The sequence below is a fragment of the Phodopus roborovskii genome, unplaced genomic scaffold, assembly GCF_943737965.1.
Source record: "Phodopus roborovskii unplaced genomic scaffold, PHOROB, whole genome shotgun sequence".
Lineage (NCBI taxonomy): Eukaryota > Metazoa > Chordata > Mammalia > Rodentia > Cricetidae > Phodopus > Phodopus roborovskii.
The window spans coordinates 1,498,755-1,522,885 of NW_026126619.1; the positions used below are offsets into that span (position 1 = coordinate 1,498,755).

Here is a 24,131-nt window from a genome sequence, read left to right on the forward strand (position 1 = left end):
TGTCTTGAGCATCTCAACAGTTGGTCTCCAGGTTTTCGGTGTGCACTCCCATTTGGGGCTCCAGACACCATGCCTTGCTCTAACGGGGGTGGAGTCTTATCTGTTTGGAGCCTTCCCCTCAGATAAACCCCTTTTCCTACACATTGTCTTGATTGGGTGTGTTACCACATCAATAGAAAAGTAACTTACACGGGTACTAGGGAGCGCGTTATCTTGTGAATAACCTGCACGTTTTTGTGGGAATATAGGTGATTTTGGAGTCTTGGACTACAAAATTGTTTGACTGCTGTAAAGAGAGATTAATGAGACAGTTTGGAGGAGCTTGGAAGAGAGCAATACAGAAAGCAATTTGGTCCATGGAGACAAAGTTTCTGGGGGAACAGTATTATAGCAACTTAGAATATTGTATCACATTTTTGGAAAAAATAAAATGACTGAATTCTATCCTTGTCCTAATCAGTTTCTTGAGACTAAATCTAAAATTGAATGGACTAAATTCTTTGTTAGCGGAGACTGATAATGTCTAGTGAAGACTGGTGATCCCTGTTGTGCAGGTCTACAAAGAAGAGCAAGTGGACAGAAAGAAATATATGAAGTCATAAGAGAAAGAGAAAGACTTGCAGCCAAGGCTTGTACTGAGGGAAAACAGAAGATTCAGGAAAGGCTTGATCTGCTTTGGAACAAAGGGAAGAAGACCCTGAGGGCAAGACCACCCAGCCAAGCTTCTAAAGTCTGAAAGCAAAATTCCTAAAAATTTTCTGCTACAGGAAAGGAACCACAAACAAAAGCTTCCAAAGTCAATCCAGGGGCCAAGAATCTATCCCAACCTTTTAGCTGTATCTCCTACTCCTACCCAAATACACCACCAAGTAGGATCCCAGTGTTCAAGGTGGGACATCTCACGGAAACCACCACATTCCATCTCCCTATCCCTACAGCCCACATCATAATGAAAATGCATTTAGTCTGATGCCAAAGTCCCCATAGTCTTTCAATTTCAATACTACTAAAAGTCCAAAGTGTCTTGTAAGGCACACATGCAAGCAGTAAGTATAACATCTATAAAAGAAAAAGGTCTTACCTTGTTTCACTGAGTTCAGTACTTTGATGATTACTCATTGGAGAATTTGTCATCTTCGTTTCCATGAACGAGGCTCTTCTGGTGGAGGGACTATTTATGCTTCTGGGCTCATTCTTTTGTACCATGATTTCCTCCTGATTTCTTCCTTCAGCTTCTTTACAGGTCAGTGGGGAAGGTCCGCAGCCAGGGTCCATGAGGTCTTCAGAAGTATTTGGTGAATCTGCTTCATAGTTGTCAGTGCAAGACTGAAAGGCCTTGTTTTGCAGTGTGCTGTTGGTGTTGGAAAGGGCTGGGTGGTTTTTCTTGGTTTCTGGTTCAGCCCTTTTGATGACAGTCACATCCCCATGTTCATGGGCATGTCTGCATTCATTACTGAATTTCATTAAGTTCTTATAGTAATGACAGAGTTTGTCTGCAGCATGCAAAGTGAGAATGTCCCTGAACAAATAAAAGACCAGAACATTAAATAAGTAGACCTACACCTATGGACACAAAAATGCGCCGGTTTTAAAAGTAAAATTTACTACATGGCCAAAGGTAGATTCAAATTGGCAACACAATAGATTATAATTTACTTCTAATCATTTATATACAATTTTATACTATTTTGAATAAAAATCAAAACATTAGTTTACTAAGACTAAGATCTGTATCAAACAAGACAAAAGACTTGAAAATTTAGGTCCATTTTAATTCACTGTATTTTTGGTTTTAAAATAAAATTAAACCTTTTACTATCATGATAGAAATAACGACTACCTAAATTTGGAGACGTTATTCATGAATTAAAAGTATTTTCTGCACTGACTCTTGTCACACAAAATATTTGTGTTGTGTAATGAAAGAACTTAAATTATGGTAAAATTCTTATTTCTGTTTTTATATGGACAATTGTTATCCATGGCAAAGATAACCCAAACATAAATGACTACTGTTCTTGAACAATTGTTGGATTTCTATATTTTGGGCTTTATTCCTATATAATTAATCAAAATTCTGTATCTACTCATTTGAAAACCTTAAGAAATGTAAAGGATTTGACCTGAGTAGTCCTCACTCTTATTCTCAATTTTAACCTGCATTATTCCTTCTTACTTTTGAGTATGCAGCTCAGTTTATAATACTTGTAAAGTGTGCACAAGGCACTCTATTCCACCTCATTCCTAAATAAACATGTAAATAAATAAATTGCAATTTGATAACTAGTTTATAGATATAGCTAATAAACAGCAATGATTTGCTTGAATGTCTTTATTACATAAAAACTAGTTTTAAGCAATGAAAATGTGAATGTGAATTATCCATCTGGTCAAAAAAGTTTCAAATAGAAAATGAACTGATAAAAGTATGTACAACAATGTAAGTAGTAATAATTAAATTATGACTTAGTCTGCTAGACACCCTTAGAGCACACTGACCATACAAGACAGTTATCCAATACCAGTGGTCAACCCTTAAAACATACATACATGCCCTTATATAGACTGAGCAGATTATATTTAAGTACTTAGGTCTTGTGTACACACACACACACACACACACACACACACACACACACACACACACACCAATAATTAAAGAAAGAAAAGCCCATGCATTTAAAAGGTGTCTTTTTAGCTTTCTCTCTTGGCTAACAATTATGAAGCAAACTCATCAGATAGTTCTATGAACCTCGTTGACTCTGGTTCCAGACCTTCCCCATTCAAGAGGCTACATGGGAAAGTTTAGAAGGATGAAAGATAATAGAAAATTATATAATTCTATAATAATCTCAAAAGTAAAAGGTATTAAGGAAACAAACAAGACATGGCTTAGGAACTGCACAAACATTAAGACGCACTTGCTATTTTTCTCATTATAATGGGACAACTATAGGTGAAATGATCAGAAATATTAAAGCTCATGCATTTTCTGGAGCAATGAATAATTTAACTTGTGTTATGGACTGATTAGTACAACTTACTCATTGTAATGCATTCAGAATTCAAGGTCAGGAAAAGGAAATTCTCAGTTTTCAATACTGGATTAGGATAATTCCCAGCATTTGCCCCCTGAACGTGTATAAGCACTGATAGCTTTTCTCCACTGTGATGACAGAGGATAATATGTAAATATTACATATGTACAATATAGTACTCTAGTGCCATATATTTGAATGTTTTCAAACTTTACTCTCTTTTAACTATGAATTCTTGAAGTATACACAATCTTGTAAAAAAATAGTTGTTGAAAAATATATGACAATTAGATAATAGTAATGGTAGAAAATACCAAGACACATTGCTTCTAATCAAACTAGTGTCACTGTGGTGATCATTACATTTACTTATGGGTTTACATTACATTATTTCTTTTAAATACAACAGGAGGAAAATCAGAATCTCACCCCTTCTGTGTGATACACTTCTCAGTTAATAAGTTGAACTCTTGAAGCTGGTACTGACAAAGCGCCAGGAAACATGCTAGGTCTTGATGGAAGTGCTGCTCTTCAACATGGAAATCAGAGTGAGAGTTCAGCATGTCACCATTGAGTATTCTCAGGGCAGGAAGTAGCTGAAGGACAGAATGCCTATTCAGAACAAGGAAGAAGTCAAAATCTCCATAAAGACTTAGTTTTTAAAATAACCACAAAATATCACATAGCATGCTTATCTTGGAAAAGAACTCAATTTATGTGTTTGTTAGGGTCCTCCTTGGTTCCTAGCTTCTCTGGGCTTGTAGACTGAAGGCTGGTTATCCCTTGCTAATGATGGGGAGGATGGGAGGACTGGAGGAAAAGGGAACTGGAATTGTCATGCAAAATAAGATTGTTTTAAAGAAATAAAACGAGTTAAATTTACCCAAAATATTAATATTCTGTCATATACAAGATGAGTTTTATAGATCCTATAGCTTTATCTTACAATGAATAATAAAGTCAAGTTGCTAATGAGAGAGTCAATGTTGGAACCTTGGGCTGAAATTTGCAATACAAAAATGCCATTCCTATTACAAGAATGATGTGAGAAATTTTACAAAGGTAACACTTCTGAAAATTGCTATTTACTTTAGAATTTAGGCAAACATTTATCAAGCCTCATTAAAATATAACCTTTGTGTTATGAATTTATTTAGTCTTTCGATCATACCCCAAAAGGTATAACAACAGGACAGATAGCAAGAGTTGTAAATCAAACTCAGCCATCAGAAATTATCTGCCCAAGCCTTTCCCAAGGAAAAGTATAAACATGATTCACAATACAGTTAAGTCTGTTTCACAATGGTCCCAGTGGAAAACTAGACTTCTTGAACAATTAAAAGAAGTGGGACTCTTTATTATGGAAAACCTAAGACACCGATGATCAATAGCAATGAAAAACGGAGACATGGCATAATCATGGATAGAAGTACTCGATGTTACAAGGCAGCAGTTCTTCCCCAATTATATTACAAATTCAATTCAGTCTCAGAATCTATGAGGGTATTTAATTAATATTAATAAATTCATTAGAAAAATCTCTATCTAGAACTGGAAGATCTAGGATATCAAACGACTGAAGAAGAAACAGATGTTAGCCATTATGCACAGGCTCAAACCATTCAAATCCTTGAAAGGGGGGGAGATGGTAGTTAGAAAATCTCACCCCAGCCAAGGAGCTATTAGCATCTGATAGGTACTGAGACTGAGAGAGATTAACTGAGAGTTATTCTAATGGTGTAACCCATGGTAGGTCAGCCACAAATACAAGAGTATTTGGGCAGTGCACGCACATACATACATACATACATACACACACACACACACTGAGGAGAAAGACAAGGTGAGGGAGGGGAAGGGGAAAGAAGGGGTAGGAGGTAGAGTACTAAAAGACAGGTGGGCAGGAAGGTAAGAAGGGTACAATCTGGGAAGCAATGGAGTGAATATAGTAAAAATATTTTGTATGAAATTATCAAATAATATTTTTTTCCTATTTTAAAAGAAAAATCAAATAAGTTTAAGGATAGCATTGGGTGTCAGATAAGGTCCAAAACATTGAAGTTGTCACTGTTTGGCAGCTGTTCCTGTGGAAAGTACCCATTAAGAAAAGGACAAACTCTCAGACTGCTCAGTCCTTCTAGCTGAGACCCATATTCAGGGGGTCTGAGTCAGGACCTCAGACAGTGGAACCAGGATATATTTCTGGTGCACAAAAGACCTTGCTAACACATCCCCCATGGAGGGATAACTGCCTTACCTAGAGACAGGAGAGAAGCCCTAGTCCCTACTTCACATGACCTGTCAGATCTACATGACCCCAACTGGATGGCATTCCCCTACATGTGGAATTGGGGTGGGGGGATGGTAGGGGAGGGTGGTCAGGGTGCAAGTGAAGGGGGGAGAGAGGGAAAGAGGAAGGGAGGGAGGAAGGGAGAGAGGAAGGGAGGGCAAACTGGGATCAACATGCAAAAGAAAAAAAAGAAAAAGAAAAGGACAAACTCGTATTTTTTGTCACCAAATACTTTCCATCTGGCTAATGATATAAATATAATTACATAGATTATTTCAGTTAGGGAGTCTAAATTAAGTAACACTAAGATGGGCTTGAATTTCTCTGCTAGGCATATTTTGATGCTGTCTTCCTCACTTTAACATACAAAAGTTCCCAAGCAGTTCCCTTTAATCAGAGTATTTTGAAATTCTTTTTTGATGGAAAAATTTGCTTGGATGATCAAGACAGTAACAGTGTGTTAAAGTCTGTGTGGTATGTAATTAAGATTCATATTGGATTTGTGTTTTTCAAAAACAGTTTCTTCAGCCTTCCATATTTGTCAATCATGGCAGTGGAGTCGTTAGGATGAAGAAATCCTTGGGGTTAGTTTTGAGGCAGGGTCTCTCTATGTAACTCTGGTTGGCCTAAGCTCATTATAGATCCCAAGATGGCCTCAAACTTGGAATGATCCTCATGCCTGTGCTACACAGTGCTAAGATTAGAAGCTGGCATCATCACACTCTGCTTACACTGTGCTTTGGTTCTACGCTGTCTTCTAAGATCTTCATGTATTGAAGGCCTGGCACACAGCTGATGGTGTTGTTGAGGGGTGATTAGATCATAAGGTCCATTTCCATGGATGCAGATTAATCCTCTGACAAATTCACGGCTGGAGGGCATATTAGGATGAGTAGCTTACTTTTAGGAATTAGCTCACTGACTATGAACCTGTGAAGAATGTTTTGTTCCTACCCTTTTCTCTCTCTGCTCTCTGGATGACAGGATGTTGGTAGCCTTGCTCTTCCACAGACTGCCTTAGCATGATGCTCTACTGAAACACTAGACTATAGGGATGCAACCAAGCAGCCATGGCCTGAAGCTTTTGAAAACTGAAATCAGGAGCCAAATTACATATTCCCATCATGTAAGTTGATGGCTTCAGGTATGTTGTTGCCAAAAGATAGGCTAACAAACAAAGTGAGATGTCAACAAGAAATTTAGCTCAGAAAATGTGGTATATTTACACAATGGGGCACTACTCAGAGGAAAAAACAAAATGGAATCTTGAAATTCACAGGCAAGTGGATGGAACTAGAAGAAACCATCCTGAGTGAGGCAACCCAGTCACAAAAAGACAAACATAGTATGTGTTCACTCATATATGGATTTAAGATACAGAGCAAAGTATCATCAGCCTACAATCCACACATCCAGAAAAGCAAGGAAACAAGGAGGACCCTAAAAGAGATATACATGGTCCCCTGGAGAAGAGGAACAGGACAAGATCTCCTGAGCCAATTGGGAGCATAGAGGGAAGAGAGAGGGAGTTAGGAGGAAGACGAGGGGAGAGGTGGGCATGAGGGAGCAGGAAGATTGAGTCAGGCAAAGAATAGAGGATTGCAAGAAAAGAGATACCTTAATAGAGGGAGTCATTATAGGTTTTAAGAGAAATTTGCACTAGGGAAATGTCCAGAGATCTGCAAGGATGACCAAAACTAACAATCTAAGCAATAATGGAGAGGCTACCTTAAATGCCCTTCCCCAGTAATGACATTGATGACTACATTATTTGCCATCCTAGAGCCTTCATCCAGTAGCTGATGGAAACAGAAGCAGACACCCACAGATAAACACTGAGCCAAACTCCAGTTGCAGAGTTGGAGGAGTGATGAGCAGTGAGGTCAATATCAGGCTGGAGGAACCCACAAAAACTGCTGTCCTGAACTAGGGGGAGCTCATGGACCCCAGTCTGACAGCTGGGAAAACAGCATAACACTGACCCAGACCCCTTGAACATGGGTGTCAGTTAGGAGGACTGGGCAGTCTATGCGGCCTCTGGTAGTGCATCAGTATTTATCCCTAGTATGAGAATGGACTTTGGGAGCCCATTCCACATAGAGGGATGCTCTCTCAGCCTAGACATATGGGGGAGGGCCTATGCCCTGCTCCAAATGATATGACAGACTTTGAAGACTCCCCATGGAAGGCCTCACCCTCCCTGGGGAGCAGAAAGGGGATGGGATGAAGTTGGTGGGGAAGACAGGGGAAGAGGACAGAGGGTGCAGGAACTGGAAATAACATGTAAAGCAAGCTTGTTTCAAATTTAAATTTAAAAATTTATCCCCCCCAAAAAACAACAAAAAAGAAACAGCTCAGTGCTATGAAATTATATTTCTCTAAAGATAAAATTATCTGAGGCAAATGTGAAAGTTTAATACTAATAAATACATGTGGCAGATGAAAACCAAAACAAAACCAGTTTCTTCTTTAATTGCTGAAGGTGACTTCTCAGAATCGCAAAAGACAACAATAGTGTGTGGAATGCCCTTAAGTTCACCAGTCAACTGTATGAGCTTATGGGGAAAGCTGATGAATGTAGGGAATGAAGTATAAGAACATTGTGAGGTCTCAAGATTAGTTTTTCCAGCTGGGCTCCTCCTACTCAAGGGCCAAATCAATATTTCATTCAGTGAAAACTTCCTGGTGCACACTCTGCCACTTAGCAAGCTCCATTAATCATCAGCCAATGGAACAAAGTCTCAGAGGAGATTTCAAATGTTGCCTGTGGATTATGTTTTAAAAGAGATTTTTTTTTTTCCCAGTGCATCAGTTTTTTGCATGTTATCACTGGCTTGACATGAAAGTAAGAAACCAATTGGGAAAATCTATAACTAATCCCTCTGTTGGTACCATAGGGTTACGAAAAGTTCACCGAAACCAACTGTATCAAAGTTGCCTGAGTCCTTTCATTAACAAATCCATATTTTATAGACTTCTTCACTTTAAACCCTCTAGATAAATGGATCTCTTCTTATAGATAATGAAATTATATTACAACAATTGATCTAACTGAAATTTAGGCTCGGTTTTCAAGTAAGGAATACGACAGTCTAGTCTAACTTTATCAGTCCAATTTCAGGAGAAAATAATTGAAATACTAAGTTACATGACTAAAGGGAGTCGACGGAAAATGTTTCCTCTGTCAAAACAAAATTTAAGTCGATATTATAATAACTTGGTGTTTCATCATCTGCTTGCATCACAATCATACTTTCAAACTGGCATTAATTCATGTATATGCGAGAAAAAATTTTATGTAAATGATACTTTAGAACTATTTTTATAACATCCAAAGGTAACAAGCTATTCAAGTAACTAACTTTTTTTTTTTGTAGGAAAACTGGTATCATATTTTGTCTCACAAAATGATACACAGCATATTCGCGGATTAAAAACTGCTTCCTTACCTCCAGTTGATTTCCTGAAGTACTGGGTTTCCGGTGAGACAAAGCTCACGGAGAGAGTAGCATGCATTGAACCAACACATGATGCTCGAAAGATCTAAGAAAAAGAATGAATGAAAATTAGCCAAGTAGCATAAATAATCTGAACATAAACGGTCATGAATTTATCACCAATTTCCCAGTTAAAACTAAGTGATATTTTAATATTTTAATTTTTCCCGTTGGGTACTCCCAAGCTTTCAGGGCAAAGTGGGTACTGAGGGGAACACAGACTGTTATAAAATTACGTTTTCTACCATTTAGCAACTACATGAACTTAGACAATCCAGTTTTAGACTGTCTTTGATGTGTGGGGACTAAATGAGATAATGATTTAATAGCCTACTATACTTAGAACAAAAATTATGACACTAAATATAACACAATACAACACATGCTAAATCTAAATACATCAACAGGCACAATGACATAAACCTAGGCAAATCTAGGTTACTCTACAGAGCAGTGTATATAGACTTGATTTCCCACTGGAAACTTTAGTGTTCAGGCATCTGTGCTGGCCTGTTCTTTGGGTTCGGACAGGATTCGCCCTCAGCTGCTGTCCGGGCTGTGCAATCACTGTGTTTCCTTTTAAAGGGGCCTGTCCACCTCCCGTCCCTCTTTGTCTCCCTCTGTCTCTGTCTCTCTGTTTCTCTCCCCCCTCTCCTCCCCCAACCCCCACTCTTTGCCTCTCTGCCCCTCCTTACTCTTTCCCACTGTTCCTGTCCCCCATCTCCTCCCTTTTGTAGGAAAAACTGCAGCTCGGGTCTTAGGCGGGGACCATGAGGCCAAAGATACAACTTCGACTCCCGCTAAACCGCATCAAAAAAGAAATTAAAAAAGGTGGCTATGTGGGAGAACTGCAGCCAGCCTACCCAGGCCTTAGCTGCCCTTCACCCGATGCCCAGGCCTTAGCTGCCCTGCACCCAATGCCCAGGACAGCCTGCACCAGCATGCACAAGCGCAGCAGACACTTCCTCCCTGAGCCAAGCCTGCCTCCACCCCAGAGACTGCTGACGAGGAGTCACCTGACCAGAGACACCAATGGGGAAAGGACAGGCAGCAGAGTCAGCCGCCTGAGCCAATGGCACCTTGGGAGCGGGTATAAGAAAGGTCTAACTCCTTCATAAAGTAGTCCTCAGCATCCTCTGCTCCTCACTGACTCCGGGTGCCTGAGTTGTTGGAGCTGCATTTTCTCATCCCCTCCCCCAAAGGGTGTCCAAGTAGGGTCACCCATAACACCCTTTCTTTTACAATTCTTTTCCAATAATAATAATAATAATAACAACAACAACAACAAACCTGATGCTTGAACTTTGTTGCATGGTGTCTTTCTCGAAACACATTTTAATATTACAACACTGACTAAACATGTATGCTGTGTGCACACACAGTGACACAGACACAACATACACATATTTTAAGTCTGGATCTGATAGAAAGAAAACACATAACATGTCCTTTTTGGTTGTTTTATGATCTCAAGAATTTTTTTGTCTAGAAGAATATTATGGTTCATCTGAAACAACAGTGGCACACACCGGTTCTGTTCTGCTGAGCTGAAGTGGAAACTGCTAGAAATGAGGCTAGCACTTGCGGAGGAAAGGACTGAGAAGAAGAGCGTGAATGTTGGAGATGTCTTTTGAGAATTCATCACTTGGCCTTGGCAAAGTGTTGGGTATTGTGCAGGCTGAAAAGACCCCCAAAAGACTCCAACATTAGCCCAAAGCTCTAATAAACCTGACGCTAACATCATGAGCCCTGGCCAATCACTTCAGAGAGCCAACTAAAGTCCAGGAGAATATATATGGTTTTTATAGCTTATGGTGAAAAATTAAGATTGTGGCTGCTACTTGGAGGGGGCTGACTGGAAAGTACATGGGAAAAACATTGTAGAGGGCTTTGTTCAATTCATAATGCTTTAACATTTTAATGGGTGAATAGCCAGCAGTAAAAAAAGCTAGCAGTAATCTTTCTACTTCATATATGCATATACTTCATATATGCAAATGCATATGTATACAAAACAACTCTTCACTATATTTGAAGCAAAAAATAAAGCATAGTATTTAAAATAAATAAATAAGTAGAAATTCGCACTTACCAGAAAGACAATTATTGCTGACATCTAGTTTTTCCAAAGACACAAAATGGAACAGTGGTACAATTGTTGTTAAACTGAAAACAAAATATAAAAATTATTGAAAAAAATTAACGGGCATATTCTTGTTATTATGTTTCAAGTACAACTCATTTACCTAATACAATTATATAATTATAAGACATTATATACAATTATCTATAATTGTACAATACAATGTAGCACAATTAAAATGTTGAGTAACAGTATTTATTAAAAAAGCATTAAGCCTAAGAATGTAAGTAATCTTGTTATAGAAAATTGATGTCATTTTTAAAGAGAATTTACCATTGAGCATTACAATAATGGGAGATTTTGATTCATTTAAAAAAGTAAATTACCATGGAATTGCTAATTTCAGTCACAAATACCATGGGCTTTGATGTATATTTGCTATTCAGTTTAAAATGGGTAGCTACCCGGGTACTATATTGTTTCATATATTTACAAATCTAGTTATACAAAAATTACATTATTTGTTTCTCCTTCCTTAGTTTAAACACATGATCCAGATCTGTAAGGTACAATTTTTGGGAGGTATTCCTATGATTTTTAAAAATGTTGTTAATGTAACTAAAATGATAGCATCCCTCCTCCATTTTGTTACTGCAGGCCCCCTCCTGGCTACACTAGATTAAACCTCTCTAATATTCCCTGCCATGCTGACAATATATATATATATATATATATTGTGTGTGTGTGTAAATCACAACTGGTCACAGTGCAGAGATAAATAAATCATGAAGAGCCCTGCTCCAAAGGATACATCTGCATCAGAATCTACAGCTTGGGGGAAATCCTAAACAGAGTTCAGAAAGATTGTGAGACCCAGATTAGGCCATGAAACACTTTGTTCTAGTAATAGTCGTACAAACAGGATAGGAACAAGGGCAATATCAATGGACATTTCAACATGGAAGGGGAAATTTTCAGGGTTCCTCTCCGAGACAAAAAATCTAGAGGCAACTATTGACTTCTGGGAGGACAGTTAGCCTCCCCTAAGGTTTAGGTCCTTTATTCATTGTTCAACACAGTGTCAGCCTTGAAGTCACATGCTACACACAAACAATATAAACAAATTCAACAGGCTGTGTGGTGTGTGTGACAGAGAGAGAGAGAGAGAGAGAGAGAGAGAGACAGAGAGACAGAGAGACAGAGAGAAAGAGAAAGAGAGAGAGATTAGAGGAAGAGATGCCTAGACAACAAGGCAGGAACACTCTCAACAATATAAAGAGCAATACGGCATCACTAGAAACTAGTGGTGCTATAACAGATGAACATCCCAACACACATGAAGTAGAAGAAAATGACCGGAAAAATGACTTTATGAGGATGATTGAGGCCCTTAAAGAGGAAATGAAAAATTCTCTTAAAGAAATGGAGGAAAAGGCAAACAATAAATTGGAAAATATCAACAAATCCCTTGATGAAAACCGAGAAAAGGCAATCCAATGAGGGAAGGAAATTATTCAGGATGTGATATCTGAAATAGAGGCAATAAAGAAAAGACTGATGCTGCTCAGTATATGTTCAAATTTAAAGAGGCTGGGAACTGAACACTGATCAAATGAACCACCACTGGGTCAAAGAAGAAATAAAGAAATAAATAAAAGACTTCCTAAAATGTAATGAAAATGACTGCACAACATACCCAAACTTGTGGGACACAATGAAAGTAGTGCTGAGAGAACAGCTCATAGCACTAATTGCCCATGTAAAAGAGATCAAAGGGACACAAATTGGAGAAAAAGAAGTCAAACTCTCACTATTTGCTGATGATATGTTAGTAAACATAAGTAACCCCAAAAATTCTACTGAAGGACTCCTACAACTGATAAGCACCTTCAGTAATGTAGCAGGATACAAGATTAATAAAAAAAAATGAGTAGCCTTACTAAATACAGCTGACAAATGAGCTGAGAAGGAAATCAGGGAAATTCACCCTTTACAGCAGACACGAATAACATAAAATACCTTGGGGTAACTCTAACCAAACAAGTGAAAGACCTGTATGACAAGAAGTATGTCTTCAAGTCTTTAAAGAAAGAAATTAAAGAAGATATCAGAACATGAAAAGATTTCCCATGCTCTTGGATAGGTAGGATCAACATAATAAAAATGGCAATCTTGCCAAAAGTAATCTACAGATTCAATGCAATCCCAATAAAAATCCCAGCACAAGTCTTCATAGGCCTTGAAAGAACAATACTCAACCCAGGATAGCCAAAACAATCCTGTACAATAAAAGATCACCTGTGGGCTAAAGTAATGAAAACAGCTTGGTATTGGCATAAAAGCATACAGGTGGACTAATGGAATCCAATCAAAGACCCCATTATCAACCCAGACACACCTAATTTTTGACAAATAATCTAAAAACATAAAATGGAAAAAAGAAAGCATATTCAACAAATGGTGCTCATGTAACTGGCTGTCAACATGTAGAAGAATGTAAATAGATCCATATCTATCACCATGCACAAAACTCAAGTTCAAAACTCAATATAAATTGATCCACAGTGAATCTCACAGAAGAGAAAGTGGGAAATACATTTGAAAGCATAGGCACAGGAGACCATGTACTAAATAGAATACCAGTAGCATAGACACTGAGAACAACAATTAATAAATGGGTCCTCCTGAAACTGAAAATCTTCTGTAAAGCAAAGAACATGGTCAACAATATAAAATGGCTCCCTACAGAATGGGGAAAGATCTTCACCAACCCCACATCTGACAGAGGACTGATCTCCAAAATATACAAAGAACTCAAGAAACTAGACATCAAACTAACAAATAATCCAATTAAAAAATAGGGTACAGATCTAAACAGAATTCTCAACAGAACAATCTCAAACAGCAGAAAGACGCTTAAGGAAATGCTCAACATCCTTAGTCACCAGGGAAAGGCAAATCAAAATCACTCTGAGATTCCATCTTACATTGATCAGAACAGCTAAGATAAAAAACACCAATGACAGCTTATGTGGAGAGGATATAGAAAAAGAAGAACACTCCTCCATTGCTTGTGGGAGTGCAAACTTATACAGGCACTGTGGAAATCAGTATGGCAGTTTCTCAGAAAATTAAGGATCAACCTACCCCAAGACCCTGCAATACCACTGTTGGACATTTACCCAAAGGAAACACATTCACACAACAAAGACATTTGCTCAAGTATGTTCATAGCAACATTATTTGAAATAGTCAGATCTTGGAAAGAACCTAGATGCCCCTCAACTGAAGAATGGATAAAGAAAATGTGGTATATTTACACAATGGAGTACTACTTGGAGGTAAGAAACAGTGATATCCCAAAATTCACAGGCAAATAGACAGAAAAAAGAAACCCAGCATACAGTGAGGTAACCCAAAACCAGAAAGACAAATATAGCAATGTACTCACTCATAAGTGGATACCAGACATAAAGCAAAAGATACCCAGCCTACAATCCAAAGCCCCAGGGAAACTAGAACTCTCTTCCAGAAATAGATGAAAGCAGATAACAGAAATCCACAACTGCTGGAGTACAATCACAGTGAGGGAGAGTGAGAATATGAACAAAGCAGTCAAAACAATGATGGGGAAACCCATAGAATCAGCTGACCCAAGCTAGTGAGAGATCACTGACTCAGGTCTGACAAATGGAGAACCTGCATTAAGACAGAACTATACTACCTTAATATAGGTGACAATGGTGTGACTGGGACAATATATGAGGACACTGGCAGTGAGTTCCAAGATCTAACACTAATGCACAAACTGACTTAGTGGAGCCCATTGGATATGGAGAGATACCTTGCCCAGTCTAGATACAGGGGTGTGGAGGTGGAGAGGTGTCTTGGACCTGCGTCAATAAGATGATGGGACAGACTTAGTAGACTACCTAGGGATGGCCTTACTGTCTCCAAGGAACAGATGGGAGGTGGGGGGGGGGGTAGTGCGGGAAGCAGGGGGACAGGAGTGAGGGAGACTGGGATTGGAATTTAAATAATCAATAATAAAGAAAAAGAACAACAAAGAGTTAAGTCTAATACAGTTAATACTCCTCTATCATTTCTCTGTTTCTCTCTCTCTCATGTGTGTACGCATTTAAAACTATTACAACTATTATTCTAAGGTCAGAGGTCACACAGCAGCATGGGGGCTCAAAGAGTCACGGTGTCTGGCACAGACCAACGCTTGTATGCACCTTGCCTCCTCCCTTGTACGACCCTGTTCTGCATTAGTAAAGGGAAAGAAGATACTACTGATGCAACCTTCACTGACGAACCCATCACGAAATAATAAGGCCACAAGAAAGTGCCTCTCACTGCTGTCACTCCCAAGCACAATACAACCATTCATTCTAACCCCGTACACTGCCATTTCTTTAAAAGAGTCTCATGGGTGACAGGGTGAGGAGGAGAGAACACTAAAAGAGGAAGTGGACCTACAAGCCCTTCTCTGTGCAACGTGAGAGTAAATTGACTTAACTGTTATATGGATGTGACAGGAAGCAAAGGAAGAGAAGATAAACAGATAAAAGGCAGGGAAGAAGAGAGTGGTTGAAGAAAAGGAGGAGGGAGGTGGGCAAAATTAAAACATGTGGATAGGTAATTATCGAATTCAAGTCTTCACCCTATAGTGTTTCCATCCTGACCATGTTCTTGAAAACTTTAAAGATATGAAATTTTAATTTCTCAGGTGATAGCGTAAAAGTACTTTAAAAAAATGATGTTCATAACTTTGCCACATGTTTATAGTAAATCTTTGCCTTTCTAATAAAATTCAGTAGCTAATGGATTATTTCACTCTTCATAATGTGGTTACTCTCCTTTCTTCAAAATATTTTGTGTACTTATCAATGCTACGTGGTGACATATATTTGAAAATGTCAAGAAAAAAAATGACCAGTGGCACTTTAGAATTTAAAAACAATAGGACTGTCTTTAAAAATCAATTTAAATAATTCTGCTTTGCTCAAACATCTCGGTAATATTACATTTTTATCATTTCATATAGCCATTCTTTTAAAATCCTGATTTGTAAATTGTCCTTTTTTGAAATCTTATTCAAGAAAACTAGCCATTCATGCATCATTATGACCATTCATTGTGATGGTAGAAACCTGATCATAGATTCCCTTTTCTTAAACATGTATAGCTTTTTCCTTCACTGACATTTCAAGAATATTTTTTCCAACAAATTCAAACCAGAAAGACAAAGGGACATTAGTGAAAACCTAATATGACTTGACCTTGCCACATTAGCCCTGGGCATTAAAAGATATAAATTTCAAAGATGACAAGAAAAGCAAGGGGTTGTACACTGAGCACTCGATGGGTAACTTTCCACTCTGCCCCCCCATTTAGGGTCTCAGTGGAAGGAGAACAGTTTATATAGCCAGACAATCTTCCAGTTAGAACTCCTCTGAGTCAAACTTAAACCAGCCACATGTCCTCATGAAAATTTAAACCAGAAGGCTGGATGAAACAAGTGTTCCAAACAATATTCACTAAGTACTACTCTCTCTATGTATTCCATTTGCTCAGAAAGAGGGTTTGTGGATGTATAATCTCTTCCTTGTGATGGTAATGGTTACCAAAAACAAAAAAGTATATATATATATATATATATATATATATATATATATATATATATATATATATATCAAGTATCCTAATTATACTCCCCATGTACACATGACTGTACAAGTGCATTTTAATGTCTGCATTTTAAATTCATAGATTTCTGAAGTGGACTCACATGTCCCTATGTGGATGATAGCTAGAATTTGGTAGCAGAAGATAGGTAGCAGCCGCCTTTTGACACTTAGGAAGAAGTGTTAGACAGTGAAAAGACCTGCTTATGCAGCTGACTGGCATGTCATAGTTTCAAACCACAAACCTGAATTTGCCTTTCTGAGTTTTATCACCCATTATGTGGCTCTGCACACACTTCATGGACAGAACACTGTGTCATGAATCATAGCTAAAGAAATCGATCTTCTGAGTAAGAACAAACAGACAAACAAGGGATAGAACTAAGCCTTGAGTTTATTTATGCATTATCCCACTAGGAAATAATTTTCTTTTTTGTGTGTGACTTCAGATCTCCTGCTTTACTAACAGCATTTGCAAAGGATTTAATAGTGTAGAAATATATTTAAATAGGTGACAGTATTATAAAAGATCAATGTGGTGCATGTAATAGAAACGATACACAATATGTAATTGCTGTGTGTTCATTGTAAATAGTACTGCTTCCTAAGAACATTTTCATAACAATATACAATGGACATTGACTGTATTCCTCACATACTTCCACAGTCACACATATATATGTATATATATGTACATATATACATATATATATATGTATATACCTGCCCCCACCATCTCTAAACAGTCTTTCTCTACTCCTATGCTGCATCTACATGCATAGCGACTTTAATAAAATCTAGGAGCCATGAAGGTTAATTTTTTGATCTCTAAGAAGGTTTTAAAGGTTGCCACATACATCACTCGGTGTTATACCACTTGAAATATTAACCCCCCCACCTCAGTATTCAAATGTTACATCTAAGAAAACAAAATTATAAATAATGACCGCTAGGAGTAATTAGTCCAATGATCGTTATCAGTTCTCAGAACCAAATTGGTCTAAGTGAATATTTTCCTTTCAACGCTTTGATACATAACTATCAATAGAGAATGACTAAGCCAATGCTTTGTCATTAAAATTTAACTTTAACTTTGGGAGAAAAGAATATTTCACTGTAAGCTTAAATTAGTCAAAGAACTAAGGACATTTTTTTCTTCTATGATTTTCTTAATGTAAATGTTTTCGAGTATTAGAAATGTGGCTTGAGAACTATCCCTGTCACATATGTGTGTTGTGCCCACTTTTTTTGTATAGTTTATTGTTTATAAACATGCACACAGTTGTCCGTTCTCACTTGTCTTGTAAACACCTTGTAACTCAAAGAAGTGATTTCTAGTTATAGGTGGTCCAACAACCTTACTCCACAAGCCTGTGGTTAGTAACTTAATCATACTATAATACACAGGTTTCAGTGGAATATTAAGCACAGAAAGAAAGAAGTACACTTATTGTAGTGTTACTTTGATTTGTTTCTAATATGTCTTTTGATTCAGGTACTCATTTTATATTAATGTTAAGATATTTTAAGTGTTACTTTATATTCTTATGGAATTCAAATTTAAACCCATTTTTAACAACATTGAGAGATGATTTAAAAATGTTTTGTGACTTAGTAAATACCATTTGAGAGAGTAAGGCATCCCTTTGAACTAAATTTCCTACATTCTGTATTTTCCAAAGACTAATTCTCTATAAACATAAACAAACCAATCTTGAAATGTTTCTACAGGTATATTTTTCAGAAGAAACAAGATGAAGAGAATATAATGAAGAAATTTTACTCAAAGCATCTAGTAACTCAGTTACTTCAGTTTTTAAAATTTTAGTTATATTTGTATCTTTTGTACTGATTTATTTTGATGTATCCTGATTTAATTGCAAGAATCTCAATTTTTCTAGTTTATGTACATCACACAGCAATTATAAATAACTATCCTAAGATGAAATATATTCTTACCTGTTTTGAGAGATACTAAGCTCCTGAAGTAAAGGAAGCCAACATGAAGAAAGTATTTCCATGTTTAAGATGCTATTGTCATCCAAATGCAATTCTCGAAGTAGAACATGATTCTTTAAGGATGGAGGCTACAAGTAAATATATTTTGTAACTTGATAACAGGAAAACTATTTTTAACCAAATTTAAAAGTATATATTATACCAAAGCATAAAAGATATACATTCTTGTAAGCAATAAACCATAACTCAAAGTATATTATTGAGTCTTTCATTATGCCTATTAATTATCTTAATTATGTTTGATAGTCTTTATGAAAGAAGTCTCATAACAAAGTACAATTTAATATCAATAATAGATAAATGTGGTCCAACTTATGTGCCTGAGTGAAATAAAAATATGCTATACAGTTTAGTATTCAGAAAAATCTTATCTTAAACTTTAAAGAACACTATAAGCATTTGGGGTTTTTCCTAAGTGGATAAAAAGATAAAATAATGAAAAGGGGCCTATGAGCAGGAAAAATATTTAGGAAAGGGTAGTGGAATGTGAAGATACAAGTATGGAAGGCAAGATGCTAGGGTTAGAAAGGTTTAAACCTGAAGAGGCAAGGAAATGGGCTAGGGAACTGCATGGGACTAAGGGTAAAGATGTATGGAAAAATAATAAGCAAATATAATCAAAAACAAAATGAGTTTCTATTGATGGTACCCTATCTAGGAAATCCTAGTTCAGGAGGGATCCTCTCTACATGTTGTTGGCCCTAAACAATATGGGCAATTGCCACTGCTCTTGATCGCCCTCCAGGGCTATCTGGTTAAATTCCTATTGATGAAGACTCGACCTGCCTTGGTTAGATGATCTAAAGAAATCAAACTGCAACTGGGCTGAAAGCTTCTTTGGTGTTTAGCCTTGAGACTGCAGCATAATACCGTACAGGCTCCTTGGAGAGAACTGTCATAAAACCTAATGTTCAACAGTATTCACAGGACAAGTGGAATGGGCCCAGTAGTTCAATAGCGGCCAGTCCATTATTGGAGTACACAATTGTTTTCTGACTGAACTTCATGCCTCCTCTACTGTAGAAAACTCCTGCCTGGTACAGTAAAATCGGTATAAACCCCATAGATGGGAAGTTCTTAAGCTCCAATGGGGAGGGCAATGCTGTTATTTTGTTCACTAAACATGCTGTGCCTTTCAAAAATGTCTTCTCAGTAAATAAGCTAATCATCATAATGCTGCACTCAGTTTTAGAGAAGCTTGCTTTTGCTGGTGACTGTAGGAACTCAGCACTCACCAAAGTAAGGAGAATAAAATAGTGTTGAACGCCAGGCCATAAATGGGGTATCTATAGTTTCCCTTCCAAAGCTCACAGAACATCCCAGAAGGAGTAAAAGAATGCCGGAGGAATCGAGATGGAGCATTTGGAACACTATCTCCAGGGCACGACGTGGCTATTGCGTTCTTGAATGAAAAGCAGCTCTGATGATGTGTAAAATCTCCCTCAAGGTTAGACTTGCAACATATAGCCATGGGAAAGGAAATGTCCTATGGAGCCATTCCATCCTCTGAATATTTCTATGCAGGTAATAGTGGGGTTTACATGCTTCTGGGGAAAAAAAATCCCTAGGCACACTCCTGTTTACAGCTCTCAGGGAAGTCATAGAGTTTCTCCCTCTACTCTCTTTCCCTCTCTCTTCCTCTCTTCCCCCTACATAGGTATGAAAGAAATTATATAAAAGCATCAAGCTCAAAAGGGAAATAACTTGTGCTGGAAGTACACAAGAGAAGGTAACGTGTTGAGAAAATATGGTCAAAATATTTTGTGCCCATGAATGGAAATATCAGAACAAATCTTGGTATTCTGCGTAATTAATACATCCAATTAAAGGCTAAAAAGTAACAATGGTAACTTGGAAGTAACATACAGATGATTAATTAAAAAAATAAAGAAATAATATTCAAGTAATAAGTTGCTTTCAAAATGTACGGTAGATACACCAATTAAAAGAAAGATACTGCACTAGTTACAGACATCCGTTGCTTTAAATAATTTACCTCTCTCAGGTAATTTCCCTGCAACTTTACAGTTTGGAGCAATCCACAATTTCCAATGCCATCAACATCAGTAAGATTATTGTGTGAACAATCCAAGTATATGATGGTGGGTGCTTCACAGAGCCCTTTAGTGCTAATTAACTGATTATGATCCACAGTTAATTGTTGAAGGTATTTCAAAGATTCTAAACCACCTGGAAGACAAGTTTGCTAATATTACACTTGTATTATACATTCTTCCTGAGACAGAATATCATGGAAACTGGTATTTGGAGATAAAGTCATAACTACCTCTACACACACACACACACACACACACACACAGAGAGAGAGAGAGAGAGAGAGAGAGAGAGGGAGGGAGGGAGGGAGGGAGGGAGGGAGGGAGGGAGGGAGAGAGAGAGAGAGAGAGAGAGAGAGAGAGAGAGAGAGAGAGAGAGAGAAAGTGTTTCCCCATAAACCCAGACTGACCCGTAAACTCAGACTTGTGATCAAGTTCATGTTAGCGCTGATGTCTTGAACTTCCTGCTTTACCCTCCCAATTGCTAGGACTACAGACATGCAACATTCATTATTCCTTATTATACAGGGTTTAGTTATGCAGTTATTTATAAGTTAAAAACTGAAAGAAATATTTAAATCACAGATTGGGAAATGAGAATTTTCAAGCAATGAAATAGGAAAAATCGCCAATCTCTCAATGAGAATTCTAAAGGGCATTTTTATTTATAGTAAATTATGTACCATGGATCATGTCAGGCACAGCTACCAAAAAAAGTGCGAAGAGGTCAGTACTTTGGCATCAACGAAACCACGGGAAATTGCGTGCTAGAGAAGCAATAGCATTATCATCAGAGTCCAGTCTAATTTGAGCCTGATTTGAGCACCGATTAATCTGGTGGCTCACACCTGAAGTCACCTCCACAGGAAACTGACGCCTTCTTTGGCCTCCACTGGTGCACGTGCACGTGTGCACACACGTGTGCAAGCACCTGTACACCCATGCAAGTAAAAATGCCTCTTTAAAAACAACTAGGCTAATTAGCTGCTGTTCAGAGACCATTTGGGGAAGAGTCCGGGGGCCAGTGCGGATGGAACAGATGTGGAGTAGACTGTTCCCGGTAGCCTTGTGGGAAAGTGAAGAAAAGGAATACCACCGTGCAGTTAATGTGAACCTAGGAACGTCTTGTCATAAGAACGAAGCATTTACCGCAGCACGGCCTCCATGCGAGACTATATCCACTTGCCCTTAGGTGTGTCTTAGGTGTGTCCTTGCCCATGACACTGCTGCACATACCCAGCATAAAGCTAGAGCAACAGTAGAAAGGCTACCAGAAATGCCCTTCCCTGATAATGAGATTCCCGACTAACTTATCCACCATCATAGAACCCTCATCTAGTACCTGATGGAAACAGAAGCAGACACCCACAGCTAAACACTGAGCCAAACTGGAATCCAGATGCAGAGAGGGAGGACAAGACCAGGCTACAGAAACCCATAGAGACAGCTGACCTGAACAAGGAGGAGCTAATGTGCCCCCAGACTGATAGCTGGGAATCCAGCATGGGACTGACTCAGACCCCTTGAACATGGGTGTCAGCTAGAGGGAATGAGCAGTCTAAGGGACCTCAGACAGTGGAACCAGGTGCACAAATTACTTTGGGAGCACATCCCCTATGGAGGGATACTCCAGTAGCCTAGAGACAGGAGGGAGGGCCTAGTCTAGTCCCTACTCCAAATGACTTGACAGATTTTGTTGGCCCCTCCTGGAAGGCACCACCCTCCCTGTGGGGTGGGGGGGGTGGTAGGATGGGAGATAAGGAAGGAGGGAGAGGGAACGGGGATCGATATGAAAAATAAGAAAAATAAACTAAAAAAAGGAAAAGTAATCAAGAAAAAAATATAAAGAAACACTGGAACATTATATAAATGACATCACTGTGCCCAAGTGGGACAAGGCAACATGAATATAACAAACCAGCACCCTAAGATACACTTGAAGGTAACACTGTTGGGGAAAAAAAAATGTATCTCCAAGAGGCCCACTATCAACCTAAAATACTGAGAAGCATGACGGGGAGATAGTGTGATGCCACCAAAGGGAAACAATAACTGTCTAGCTTAGAGTCAAAAAAAAAAAAAAAAAAAAAAAAAAAAAACCTGACAAAATTTCCCCAGAAAATTCAAAACAGTGATTCTAGGAAAACTCAATGTGAAAGGATGTATTGCACACAGAACACTCAATCACAGTAGAAAATAATTCTGATATAAATGAGGGATTCAAAAAGACACGTTAAGAAAATTGTGGACCACAGCTTATGTGATGAGTAAATCAGATAAATTAAAAGGGAAAGAAAGGAAAGGGAAAGGGTGTGCATGCTCTAAATTTTCGTTTCACAAAAGAAAGTATGCAATTAGTGAACATCGAAGTGAAAAAGAAATTCTCAGTACCATAGTCCTCAGGGAAGTACACATCAAAAGCACACTGAGGTAGCATTTTATCCAAGGGAAAACTACAGATAAATTTTAAATTAAATAGTTAAAAATATTAAAGAGCTGATGAGAGTGAGGAGAAAAGATGCTCTCAGTCAGCATTGTTAGAAATATCAATTTGTACAGCCATGAGGAGAATAATAGAGAAGGTTCCCAAAAGGATAAATGTGGTCCAGTCACATGACTCAATTGATCCATTTCTAGCTGTACAAGCAAATGAAATGTAACCAACAAATGGAAGGTGTATCTGTAAGACATAACTATTACTGTGCTACTGTGTCCATTGAAGTCCTACTACTGCCTTAGTTAGGCAAGAGAAACAACCAAATGTCAGTGGGCAGATAAATGGACAAATGAAACACATGGAATAATCACAACACACAATAGGATTATTATTCATCCATAAAAACTATAAAATTCAAAATGTGGTGCAATTGGACCAAGTGTTACAAGGTGAAGTAAGTAGACATAAGATGACACATACCCGGTTATTTCTTATATATGGACACTAAAAGTGTTGCTAGCATAGAAGAAAAGAGCAGGCTAGTGATTGCTGGAGTTTAGGAAGTTCAAAGGAATCAGTATAAAGGACGACTAGATTACTAATGTGTACCAATATGCCTGTAACTACACAGTTCTACTGCACAGTAGTAAGACTTCAGTGTTTAAAACTTTATTGAGTAAATCCACCATGATAAAATGGTTTTTATACAATTTTAAAGTCTTCCTTGTATTAATCCTTTCACATGCTGATTACAGGATGAAAACATTTTCCACATATATTGTATTCAGAAGAGAACATTCATAAAATATATACAATAAAACAAGAAATTAAATAACTATCAATCTGTAGGAATTGAATCTGTTATCTTCAGGAGGAGTATATTTCTTAAGGAAAGGTATACTAAATTCTCAAGAAGGGTTTATACAACTGATTAAACAATACCTTGATCCAATAAATATATTCAGATCAAATAAGAAATATATATATTTATAAATTAACACCCTTCCCATATATATGTATATA

The 24,131-nt window shown here is 37.8% G+C and overlaps 1 protein-coding gene across 1 annotated transcript in view; it reads right to left on the reverse strand.

Annotated features, from left to right (window-relative positions):
- Lrriq1 (leucine rich repeats and IQ motif containing 1) overlaps positions 1-24,131 on the reverse strand; it is a 152,312-nt gene that overhangs the window by 91,544 nt on the left and 36,637 nt on the right. The window contains exons 11-16 of the mRNA XM_051206403.1: positions 20,614-20,807; positions 18,558-18,685; positions 10,918-10,991; positions 8,778-8,871; positions 3,468-3,650; positions 1,082-1,519 (exon numbers count right to left, since the gene is read on the reverse strand). Coding sequence (XP_051062360.1) covers positions 1,082-1,519; positions 3,468-3,650; positions 8,778-8,871; positions 10,918-10,991; positions 18,558-18,685; positions 20,614-20,807 — 1,111 coding nt within the window. The remainder of the gene's footprint in view (positions 1-1,081; positions 1,520-3,467; positions 3,651-8,777; positions 8,872-10,917; positions 10,992-18,557; positions 18,686-20,613; positions 20,808-24,131) is intronic.